We start from the raw sequence: 10,984 nt of genomic DNA on the forward strand, positions 1-10,984 counted from the left end.
GGGGGCAACACTGGGGGTTGCGATCCGTTGCCGGACACGGAAAAAGACAAAAAGAAAAAAAAAAAAAAAAAGGTAGCTTCTGCTGTCCCCCATCCCTTTCCTCCCCCTGAGGGACCTCTTTGGGGGTTTTTGGAAGTGTTGATTCTGGAATTTTCTGCCTGTGAAGGGACAAGATGGCAATCCCCTGGGTGAGGAGGAGCAGGATTGTGGGAAGTATAGGCAGAGCAGGGTGGAGGAGCCAACAATTCCCCAGGTGCCTCACCGCCTGCACTTGGAGCTGCAAGTCGTTCTTCTCCTGCAGCAGGGACACCATCTTCTCCTCCAGCTCCTTGCGGCGAGCCTCAGACTTCTCCAGTGCCTCTTTGATGCGTGCAAACTCCTCCTTCATAGCGGCCATCTCCTTCTCTGTCGCTGCGCTCCTCAGCAGCGGCTTGATCTTGAAGTAGAGCTTCATCCAGGGCCAATTCTTGACCCCCATGAAGGCTCGAATGTTCCACTGGATTATCAGCAGGGAGTCTCTGCAGGAGACATGATAAAAGAGCCTCCTGCCTCATTCTGAGGTCCTGAATCCTAGATAAGAGGCCCTTTCCTTCATCCATTTCACCCTCCCTGAGGCCTACCCTGTGTCCATATGAGCCTCTCCTGTAGGTCTCTCTGAAGACCCTCTTTCTCCTAACACTGCCCCTGAGCTAGCCTGGGCCTCAGAGAGTCTGGGAACCTCCTTTTGAGACCTCTCACCTACGTTCCAGCAGCTTCTTGTACTCCATTCTGGAGAGCACACCCCGGGACTGTGCCTGGATGCGTGTGATGATGCGGCTCAGCTTCTCATCCCGCATCTCCTCCAGCAGCCCCAGCAGCCCTGCTTTGAAGAACACCTGCAGAGAAGGTATGTGTTGGGCATGGCCAGGAAGGGGTATGAGGGAAAGGAGCTGCTGGGTAGTGTCTTAAGAAGGGTCCTAGGAAAGAAATGGAGGGAGGAGGTCAACGGCAGCTGGAGCTGGGATGAGGGGAGTGTGCTGGATATTCCAAGAGGGATGGTAGCATGTGGTTCAGAATTTTCCTCAAATAATTGGTAAAAGCAAAGGACTCATGAGGTAAGGAGTCAAAGGCCAAGAGATGTCTTCCTTTAATTTGTCTCCTCCTTTTTCTCACCTTGGTGTGGCCGAACTTATACTGGTTGTGGTCAATGTCCAGGGAGCTCAGCAGCTTCTCTGCCCCCTTCCTGCTATCAATGAACTGCCCTTCAGGGATGGCTGCTGGGTTCAGGATGCGATACCTGGGGAGGGATGTGCCAGAGTAACCTGCATTCTTCACTGATCTGCTCTGCCCACAGGATCCCAGGGCCACTTTCAGACTCCTGTCCCCACCAAAGCAGCCCAGGCTCCCCCTGTTCCCTGAGCTTGGGGACACCTGGTACCCACCTCTGCCGGAAGTCCCCATAGAGGATGCGGTTGGGGAAGCCCTTCCTGCAGATGCGGATGCCCTCCAGCACGCCGTTGCAGCGCAGCTGGTGCATGACCAGGGGGTTGATTATCAACCCTGCAGCAGGAGGGGCGTGGGGAGGAGTGTGTGAGAGGGGCATTGAACTAACAGCCCAGTGTTCTGGGTTCTTACCCTGGCTCTTCTTTTTTTTTTTGTCTTTTTTCGTGTCCAGCAACGGATCGCAACCCTCAGTGTCGCGCCCGTACTGGACCGGGACCGGCAACGGAATCACAACCCTCGGCGTTGCTCCCACACCTCACTCAGCCAGTGAGCGGGAACCGGTCTGTATGTGGGATCCGAACCCTCGGCGGGAGCGCCACCGCATTCCCAAGTGGCGCACTGTAGCAGTGCGCCACCGGGCCGGCCCCTACCCTGGCTCTTCTGCTTACCAGCTTGTAACCTTAGCAAGTCAGTTAATAATCCTCTATTTGTTTCATTTTTTTTCTAGCCACACCTTTAAGAGTAACCAAAACGCTTTTACATTCCTTATTTTATATGGCTTATACCCATTATCGTAGGTGGTAGCCAGGACAGATATATCGCATTTTTTAGGTGAGTAAACTAAGCCCAGAGGGGTTAAAGGACTTTCCCAAAGTCACTAAGCTGATCAAGAACTGAGCCAGGCCTTGAACCCAGGTCCCTGAGCCTCCATCTCCTTATCAGTCAGAAACAGATAAACAATCCTTATGTATGTCATTGGGGAGCTAATGTCCATCAAAGTACCCTGCACATTACCATGAGGTCCACATTCCATAGTTCTATGTAAGGCAGAACTGGTAGCAAGGCAGTCTGGGAGGCCTCATGGGGGACTGTGATTTGGAAACCACCATGGTCCTGTCCCTGGGGCAGTGTCTGTCCAGCAGTGGGCTGGCCTGAGTTTGTGGACTCACCTGGAGTCTTTGTCTCATTGGGGATGATGCAGCGCACGAAGTGGGGGTGGGTGGAGCGCAAGTTGGTCATCAGCTTGTTCAGATTTTCCTGTGGACAAAAAAGCAAGAGGCAAAAGTAAAGAAAGTGAAAGAAAGAGAAGTAGGAAAGGGAGAGGAGAGGAAGGAAGGGAAAAAGACATAAAGGAGCTGGGGTAAGACACGCATGAGGAGAGGAGGATGGAAGGCAGGAGGGAAGAGAGAAGACAGGTGAGATGGAAAGTGAGTGAGAGAAGAGGCAAGGAGGTGAAGGGAAGAGAGGACAGAGTGGGAGGAGTCAGGGAGAAGCAAGCAGGGAAGGGCTCGGGTGGGTGGGGGTTGGGGCCAGGGCAGAGGGAGAGCCTTGCTGGGCTGCGCTGGGGCCACAAGCTCACCCTGTGCAGAGCTGACACGGTCTGAAAGGACGAGCCTTTCTTTGCCTTGCCTTTGCCCTTTTCGATAGCTGTGGGAAGGGAGTCAACAAAGGAGCATCAGTGGGCCTGTGGGGAGGCGAGGGCCTGGACTGAAAAATCTCAGCTCCCTTTATATCCTCACTGGCATTTGGCCTCTGGACCAGGGTCTTCAAAGTGGCTGCCTCAGCCTCTCTACCTGATTCCATCCTGCTGAGTCTGTAAACTTCAGGGTACAACCTGGCATAGAAGTGGTGGGGCGTAGCAATTGACCTGCCTCAGAACCATGGCAGAATCCGTTCCTTAGTCCCCTGAGGCCCCAATCTCCACTTACGTGCATCAGCCCCAGCATAGTTGGCAAACAAGCTGCTGAGCAGCTTGAGGGAGGATTTCTGGTACAAGGCCACCACCGTCTCATTGAGAGGATCCTTATTCTTCTGTAGCCAGCCCAGGATGTTGTAGTCCACGGTGCCGGCATAGTGGATCAGGGAGAAGTGGGCTTCTGGCTTCCCCTTGACATTGCGCGGTTTCTGGAAGTTGTTGGACTTGCCCAGGTGGTTGTCATACAGCTTGGCCTTGAAGGTCATGTCGGTGGCCTTGGGGAACATGCATTCCTCCTCCAGGATGGACATGATGCCCATGGGCTGAGGGTGGAGAGGAGCATCACTGAGTGTGTTCACACAGGTAGAGATAGATTCTGGTCTGTGGTCAATATTTGCTCTTGGAGATGCCTCTTTGGGTATTAAGGTATTTAGGCTCATTTCTGAATACAGTTATGTACCAACTGGCACCTGTTCAAGTCTTCCCAAGATGGAGGACTTGGATAACAGAGGGACCTTTGTGAAAGTCTGAGAATGTGGCTGCTATGGGCGCTTTACTTTATAATCACTTGAACACTCAGATTCCTGACATTTTGGGGTTTAAAAGAGGTACACTCTTACAGTCCCCCACATCACCCTCATACTTCCTGCTCTTTGGATGCATAAACCAGGACCAGTAAACACAGTGGTGGGGGAGGCCATCCTGCAGGTGCCCGTCCTCCATGTGTCCACTCTCAAGCACCTGGGAACTCAGCTGTCCCAAGTGCCACACTGTCCTAAGTGCTCAGGAAAACATAGGGCTTTGGAAACTAGGGCTTGGGGTTCTTCTGTTATCCAGATCTTACTCCCCAGAAGGGACAGGGGCTGCTATTTTGTTGGAGTGTTCATGTAGGATGTGGATGGAGAGTTCAGGCAGTGGGGCAGAGGCAGCACCTTCTCGATGAGGTCAATGCAGGCCTGCAGGTCCATGCCGAAGTCAATGAATGTCCACTCGATGCCCTCCTTCTTGTACTCCTCCTGCTCCAGCACGAACATGTGGTGGTTGAAGAACTGCTGCAGCTTCTCATTGGTGAAATTGATGCAGAGCTGCTCAAAGCTGTTGAACTGCAGGGGGAGGCACAGGTGGGAGCAGGTCAGGCAGGCAGGCGGGTGTCTCAATGGCCCTTGGGGTCAGCCCAGGGCTGTGTCCGTGCACTGAGCCCGAGCCCAGCAGGGGTGTGGCTGTTTTGCCCCCATATCAGGAAGTGAGGAGAGCTTCCCCTGAGGACAGGGAGGACCGCCTCTGTCACCACATAGTCCCTGCCGCCTTCCTGTGCCTGGCACACAGCTGGCACGTGGCAAATGACTGTTGAATGTGTGGACATGTGAGTGATCGTTCTACCCACTCCCGGGCTCCCCAGACTCACATCGAAGATCTCAAAGCCAGCGATGTCGAGGACTCCTATGAAGTACTGGCGCGGCTGCTTGGTTTCCAGGGTGGTGTTGATGTGCGCCACCATCCAGTTGAACATCTTCTCATACACTGCCTTGGCCAGTGCCCCAGTGGCATACGCCACCTGTGAGGTAGGGGAGAGACCCAGATGAGTGGAGTTGTTGGGAAGAGTGAATTTGAAACCTCCTAGCCCACCATTCCAGGCTCCCCACCCTGCTCATTCATCTTCTGAAGATGACCCACCTGCTGGACATTCTGTCCCTTGGTGACGTACTCGTTGCCCACTTTCACCCGAGGGTGGCACAGTCCCTTGAGCAGGTCAGCTGAGTTCAGCCCCATGAGGTAGGCGGACTTGTCGGCCTCTGGAAAGAAAGGGAAGATAGAAAAGTTGGTAAAGGGGTGGCTGCTCTGCAGATGTAGCCCTCAGTGACCTGACAGCTGTACCCAGCATCCCTGCCTCCAACCTTCGGTGCCATCTGGCTCTGCCTGCTCCTCCCGTGGCTTCATTTTGAACTTCATGTTTCCAAAGTGCATGATGGCTCCTGTCAGCTTATACATGGAGTTCTTCTCCTCTGGAGTGAAGCCCAGCACATCAAAGGCATTCTGTAGGCAGGCCCCATATCAGTGGATTCCAGAAAAAAAATATGACAGGCAGGTAAGATCCCTCGGAAGTTAGAGAGAGAACTTGTCTTCTTAATCCCTGTGGGTTCTGAGACTCCCATGTCCAGTGGGGAAACCATAAAACAAAGATGGAATATGCGAGAGCAGGGCAGAGTGCAGGTGGCCTCAGCCCTGCCATCAGTGGTCACAGCTGTCTCTGGAGCAGCTGTGGGTTGCCCCTTCATGCCTCCAGACCCTACACTGACTTCCCTGCCTGGCTTTCCTACCTGTCTGCCCCAGCCCCATGGCAGCTGCAGTACCCTCCTCTCCTGCTGATGCCTTGTTTCTTGGCTGGTCTGCATCTCTGTCCCATGGCTTTAAGCCCTCTCTCATTTGATTGAACACCAAATCCTGGCCAGTCCTGTCTCATCTCACCCATGCCCCAGCACACCCTGCTCACAGGACATATTCCGGCCCTAGGGAGGGCCATACCTCACTGAGCAGCCGACAGCCAGCGCCTTAGCTCTGCTCCTGGGGCAGTGAACTGGCCACATGTGTCCCTCAATGCCAATCTTCCCACCCTGTCTGGGTCTTTACACACTTACATCAGTGGCCATGAGCTCCTCAGAGTCATCAATGGAGGCCACGGTGGTCTCTCCTTGGGAGATGAATGCATAATCGTAGGGATTGTTGGTGATCAGCAGCATGTCTGGGGGAGAAAATGTGTTTAGATGTGACACAAGCCTCTGGCTCCCATGGGGGCTGCCTGCCACTGCACATGGCCTGTGGGAGAGTGCAGGCCAGGGCTTGTTGTGGCCCCACATTCCACAGTACTGAATCCGGCAGTGCCATAAGACCCAGGGCATGCCAGCAGAATCCAGCGCAAGCAGAGGAGACCAGGTTGCCATGGAGATGGTTGGTCTCAGTCGGTAGCTCTGACTCACCCAGCAGCTCAGGCTTTTTGTTAGACAGGATTTGGTAGAAAATGTGATAATCTCTCTCTGCTTTCAGTTGGAAAATAACTCTGGATTTTTCCAGAAGGTCTATGAACAGGCAGGGTAAAGAAGGAGAGAAAGAACAGGTTAGAATTTAAGAACAAGGAAATAGAGGAAAATGAATGATAAATGTAGCAAGCAAAAGGCAGAGGGAGAGGAAGAGACAAAGAGAGAGAGAGAGAGACTGGTATGGAGATCACACAGAGAGATGGAGACAGAGCCCCAGAAGGAGGGAAATAGTTTCGAGAGAAATCCCAGAGAAAGACACACAGACATGCAGAGGCAGAGATGGAGAAAGACCCAGAGGAAGTCTCAGAGACAAACATACATATCTAGAGACAGAGACAGACAGAGAGGGGAAAAACAGAGGGAGGGAGAAGTTGAGACCAGATGGTCTAGAACAAGGATGAGCTCTGGCTGAGCCTTAGCAGATCCATGGCACTCACAGGTCTCTATGTCTGCAGACGCCAACTTTCCGGTCGCCCCAAAATGGATTCGAATGAATTTGCCCTGGAGAGATGGAAGAGGGTGGTGATGAGTTGGGGGAAGACTCATATTCGAGGCCATCCCTTAACCAGCCCAAGTCCCAAGCCCAAGATCAGGGATCACTCACGAAGCGAGACGAGTTGTCATTCCGGACAGTCTTGGCGTTGCCAAAGGCCTCCAGAGCAGGGTTGGCCTGGATGATCTGGTCTTCTAGGGTGCCCTGCAGATGTCAAGAAGGATGGCAGGTGAGAAGTCTTCCCCTCCCTTTCCACGGTGCAGGCCTTGGAGGACAATGTGCCTACCTTGCCTGGGCCCTGGTCCTTCTTGCCACGGTCCCCAATGGCGGCAATAACAGCAAAGTACTGGATGACCCTCTTGGTGTTGACCGTCTTCCCTGCCCCAGATTCTCCACTGTCAGGATAGTCAGGGGCTCATTAGGCAGTGAACAACACTGCTTGAGACTAACAAGCCTCAAGTCAGGAATGATTGCAGGAGAGCCTGGTTCTACCCGAGAGGTAGTCCCCGAGCAGGAAGCTGCCAGGTCATATGCACCCAAACACACAACTGTCTTCTGACATGCACAGGGGTGGGGGTAGCAACCAGAAAAGATGCCACAAGAAGGCACTGGGTTTGGGTAGATTGAGCCCATGCTTGGCTGGGCGAGGTCAATTGGAGGAGATGGACCTAAGCTGTTTTGGAAAAGAATGGGTGGGGTTGGAAGATGGGGAAGCTTTCTGAAGGGAAAGATAAAGGAAAATGAAAGGAGAAGAAGACACAAAGATAACGGGCTTACGGATAAGTGGAATGATTGCAGGAGAACAGGTGAAGGAGACAGGAGAGGAAAGATAAGAGAGGGACAGAAAACAGAAAGGAAGGAGGAGAGAAAAGAGAAGGGTCAGAGAAGGAGAAGGAGATGGCACGAAGGTGGAGGGAAAGAGGACTGTTGTCTATGCATAGGGGCTGGGGTCCCTGCTGGGGGCCGGTGGTAGGGTGCTAGCATCAGGGAGATTCTGGAAGGGGAAAAAGGCAGGAGCTATACTCACGTGATCAGGATGGACTGGTTTTCTCTGTCTGTGTGGAGGAAAGAAGGAGGGAAAGTTACGAGCTGCACAGGATGCTGTCTCTGTCCCCTTATCCCCTCCCTCCCTCTCTCTGGGACTCTCCCAGCTTCCCTTCAGAAAGACCCTTCCCTTGGGGCCTCACCTGTCAGCATGGACTGATAGGCATTGTCGGAGATGGAGAAGATGTGGGGCGGCGCCTCGCTCCTCTTCTTGCCCCGGTAGGCGGCCACCACCTCAGCGTTGTACACCGGCAGCCACTTGTAGGGATTGACAGTGACGCAGAAGAGGCCTGAGTAGGTCTGGGGGCAGAAAAGGAGGAGTGAGTTGCCAGTGAGGAAGGGGGAGGGGTGGTGATTTTCAGAGTTAGAGAAAGACCCCAGGAGAGGAAGAAGAGAAAGGAAAACCTGAATGCACTCAACCTGAGTAGTGCCAGCCCAGGGCATTAGAACTGAACCAAGGATGTGGGGGCCAGGATGGAGTGCCATGCTGCTTGAACACAAAGAACAAACACTCTGGGCTCCAGGGCCGGGATGCTCCCGGATGCGCAGGGGTGGCCTGGGTGATGCTGGCACTCACGTAGATCATCCAGGAGGCATAGCGCTCCTTGAGGTTGTACAGCACCGCGGGCTCATGCAGGAAGGTCAGCATGGCCATGTCCTCGATCTTGTCGAACTTGGGTGGGTTCTGCTGCATCACCTGGTCCTCCCTCACAGTCACTGTCTGAAACAGCATCCACAAGGCCCTCTGGTCAGTCTCAGCAGGGACAGGAGTTCCATGGTGTTCAAGAGAGAAGGAACCAGGACGGCGCAGGAAAGAAAGATTGGTGTTGGGGATGAGGAGGGCTCTTTGGAGGGTTCAGATCCGTATCCGAAGGGAGAATCAGGCCATCCTCAGGTATTTGTGGGGCGGATGCTGGGTGCACCCCTCTCTGTCCACCCAGGTGTAGGGGTGTCCAGGGTGGCCTCTCACACCAGCCCTGCCACTCACCTTGCCATTCTCGGTCTCAGCAGTGACTTTGCCACCCTCTCGAGACACAACCTTGGCCTTGACGAACTCCTCTTTGTCATCGGGCACAAAGACCTCCTTCTTAAGGTCAAAAGGTCTGTTCTGGGCTTCGATCCGCTCCCTTTCTGACTTGCGCAGGAAGGGGGCGGCAGCCCCAAATGCAGCCATCTCTGCGTCCCCCATGGTTGTGCCTGTTTGAGCAGGAGAAGCTGGCTACCCTCCCATCTGCCCACTCTTCCCTTCGCCTCCCTGGGCTCTCCCCTTCAGTGGGAGCCCCCAAACCTAGCACCATGCTCAGGAGTCAAGAGGACTCAACAGTGAACCCCTCATTCTTTGAGCTTAACCCTTAACCAGAAGAGCAGTCTAGCAAACCTGCCAGGAGAAAAGGGGGGACTAACTTTCATTCAGACTGGGGCTCTCCTGGGGGAGGGAAGAGTGTCCTGGGCTTCCCCTGGGAGCAGGAATCTGATTATATCCATCTCTGACCATCACCCATCCCTGGCCCCTCTCACTAGTCACAGGTAAGGAGCTCCTGGGAGCCAAGATATTCTTCCCAAAGCAGGTTAGGAACTAGGGTTCTGTAGCCTGGCTTTGGGTCTATTTTGCTCAGTCTTCCCAGAATCCTCCATGCTCTGTCTTCAGCTTTTCTTACCTTGTCTTCTCAAATGTGTCTACAGATGAGGAAAGGGGCCCAGGCCTGCAGGGGACCTGGAGAGACTACAGCCCAACCTGGCCAGCCCCACCTCCCTGCTTCTCCCTGGCTCTGTTCTTCAGCACTAACCCTCCCCAGACCTGAAAACAAGTTGGAAGTGATGGTCAGCTTCTCTAATTCCATCCTCTTTCTTGATTTCCAAATACTATTCTTTTCCCCCAAGGTCTAGCTCTAACAGTTTCCTGGTATTGACCAACTGTAAGCCCTAATCATCCTCACTACTGGGAGATGGTTCCACCCTCACCTGTACCCATCTAGTGAGACCTTTTTTGAGCCCCTGAGAAATAACTGATGATCACATTTGTTCAGTGCTTTCCAGTCTACAACGCACTTCTATGCATGTTCTCTCAATCCTCACCCCATTTGACAGATGAGGAAATCAAGGTCAAGTGTCTTGCTTGTCCAAGAGCACATAACAATGAGTGGTAGAGCCAAGACTGGAACCCAAGTCTCATGACTCCAAAGCGGGTTTTTTTCCATCCTGTCTCCCTGTTTTATTGTCAGACTTTGTGGACATTCTCATCGAGATGACATTGTGGGCATCCTTTCATAGACACACCCATCACACAGCTGCTCACTCTCTGCACGCCCTCTGATGAAAATGCATGCCCACTGCTCATGCACACATCTCACCCAAGGCAGGCCTCCTTCCTACACCTCGGCACACCCCTCCCCCCGGTGTGCCATATATGCTTCAACAACAGACATGCACACTTAAATATGGGCATGGCATAAACAGGCTCACATGGCTGCACATTCTTCAGTATACAAAGTCCTGGAAAACTTACACCTGTGAGCTCCTTCTGCAGTGGGCACATACAGTAACAGTTATAACTCCCGGATGCATGGACAAGCACCTCCACATGTGTGGACATGGGTAGCTATCTGTACATTCCAGACCTCACAGAAATAGATTGCAAGGATACACACTACCCATATAATCATTCTCAGCCATCTTTCCCCCCACCCCCAAATGGATCTGCTTGTCCTAAGGCATGATCATAAACATGTCTCTCACTTGATATTTCTGTATCTCAGGCAGTGAGGTTCATACCCTCCCTCACATCATACAATGCCTACTTGTAACACACACACACACACACACACACACACACACACACACACACACACACACACACCCTCCAATGCATTCTGGTCCCATATGCTCAGATACAGAAATCGCCCAGAAACACATGAGCCCCCACACTCCCATGGCACATACACACATGTTTAGACCTGCACACATGTGCTCAGTGACTGGACCTGGTACTGTGCATGAAGCCCTGCATGAAGCTTGCTGTTCTTAGAGGAAACCATCACACTAACCTGGAGCCCTCTTATCCTAGAGGAAGGCCTCCAGCTCCCATTCCTACCTGAGAGCAGCAAAGAAAGACCCAGAGAGCAGGAGAGAGCTATGGAACCAGACCTGGTCTCAGGGGCTGTATATATGGGGCAGCAGGGCGCCCCACCCCCACCTGCACCCAGTCCCTAGCCGGATTTAGAAAGGGCTGTTGTCACTAGAAGCATTTCCCCCAGCCCCCCCCCCCCCCCTTTCCCCACCGGTCCCCCCCCCCCC

The 10,984-nt window shown here is 53.2% G+C and overlaps 1 protein-coding gene across 1 annotated transcript in view; it reads right to left on the reverse strand.

Moving 5' to 3' along the window:
* MYH7 (myosin, heavy chain 7, cardiac muscle, beta) overlaps positions 1-10,850 on the reverse strand; it is a 25,429-nt gene extending 14,579 nt beyond the window's left edge. Inside the window, exons 1-22 of the mRNA XM_008566588.1 lie at positions 10,782-10,850; positions 9,349-9,404; positions 8,679-8,887; positions 8,268-8,411; positions 7,834-7,990; positions 7,674-7,701; positions 6,933-7,041; positions 6,758-6,850; positions 6,591-6,654; positions 6,094-6,192; positions 5,755-5,858; positions 5,014-5,152; positions 4,793-4,911; positions 4,524-4,673; positions 4,051-4,221; positions 3,132-3,441; positions 2,783-2,850; positions 2,373-2,460; positions 1,422-1,539; positions 1,153-1,276; positions 739-875; positions 263-518 (exon numbers count right to left, since the gene is read on the reverse strand). Of these exons, the coding sequence (XP_008564810.1) occupies positions 263-518; positions 739-875; positions 1,153-1,276; positions 1,422-1,539; positions 2,373-2,460; positions 2,783-2,850; positions 3,132-3,441; positions 4,051-4,221; positions 4,524-4,673; positions 4,793-4,911; positions 5,014-5,152; positions 5,755-5,858; positions 6,094-6,192; positions 6,591-6,654; positions 6,758-6,850; positions 6,933-7,041; positions 7,674-7,701; positions 7,834-7,990; positions 8,268-8,411; positions 8,679-8,879 (2,679 nt within the window). The 5' untranslated portion in view covers positions 8,880-8,887; positions 9,349-9,404; positions 10,782-10,850. The remainder of the gene's footprint in view (positions 1-262; positions 519-738; positions 876-1,152; positions 1,277-1,421; positions 1,540-2,372; positions 2,461-2,782; positions 2,851-3,131; positions 3,442-4,050; positions 4,222-4,523; positions 4,674-4,792; positions 4,912-5,013; positions 5,153-5,754; positions 5,859-6,093; positions 6,193-6,590; positions 6,655-6,757; positions 6,851-6,932; positions 7,042-7,673; positions 7,702-7,833; positions 7,991-8,267; positions 8,412-8,678; positions 8,888-9,348; positions 9,405-10,781) is intronic.
* Between the last annotated feature and the right edge of the window lie 134 nt (positions 10,851-10,984).

This window comes from Galeopterus variegatus, unplaced genomic scaffold (assembly GCF_000696425.1).
Source record: "Galeopterus variegatus unplaced genomic scaffold, G_variegatus-3.0.2 Scaffold253, whole genome shotgun sequence".
NCBI lineage: Eukaryota > Metazoa > Chordata > Mammalia > Dermoptera > Cynocephalidae > Galeopterus > Galeopterus variegatus.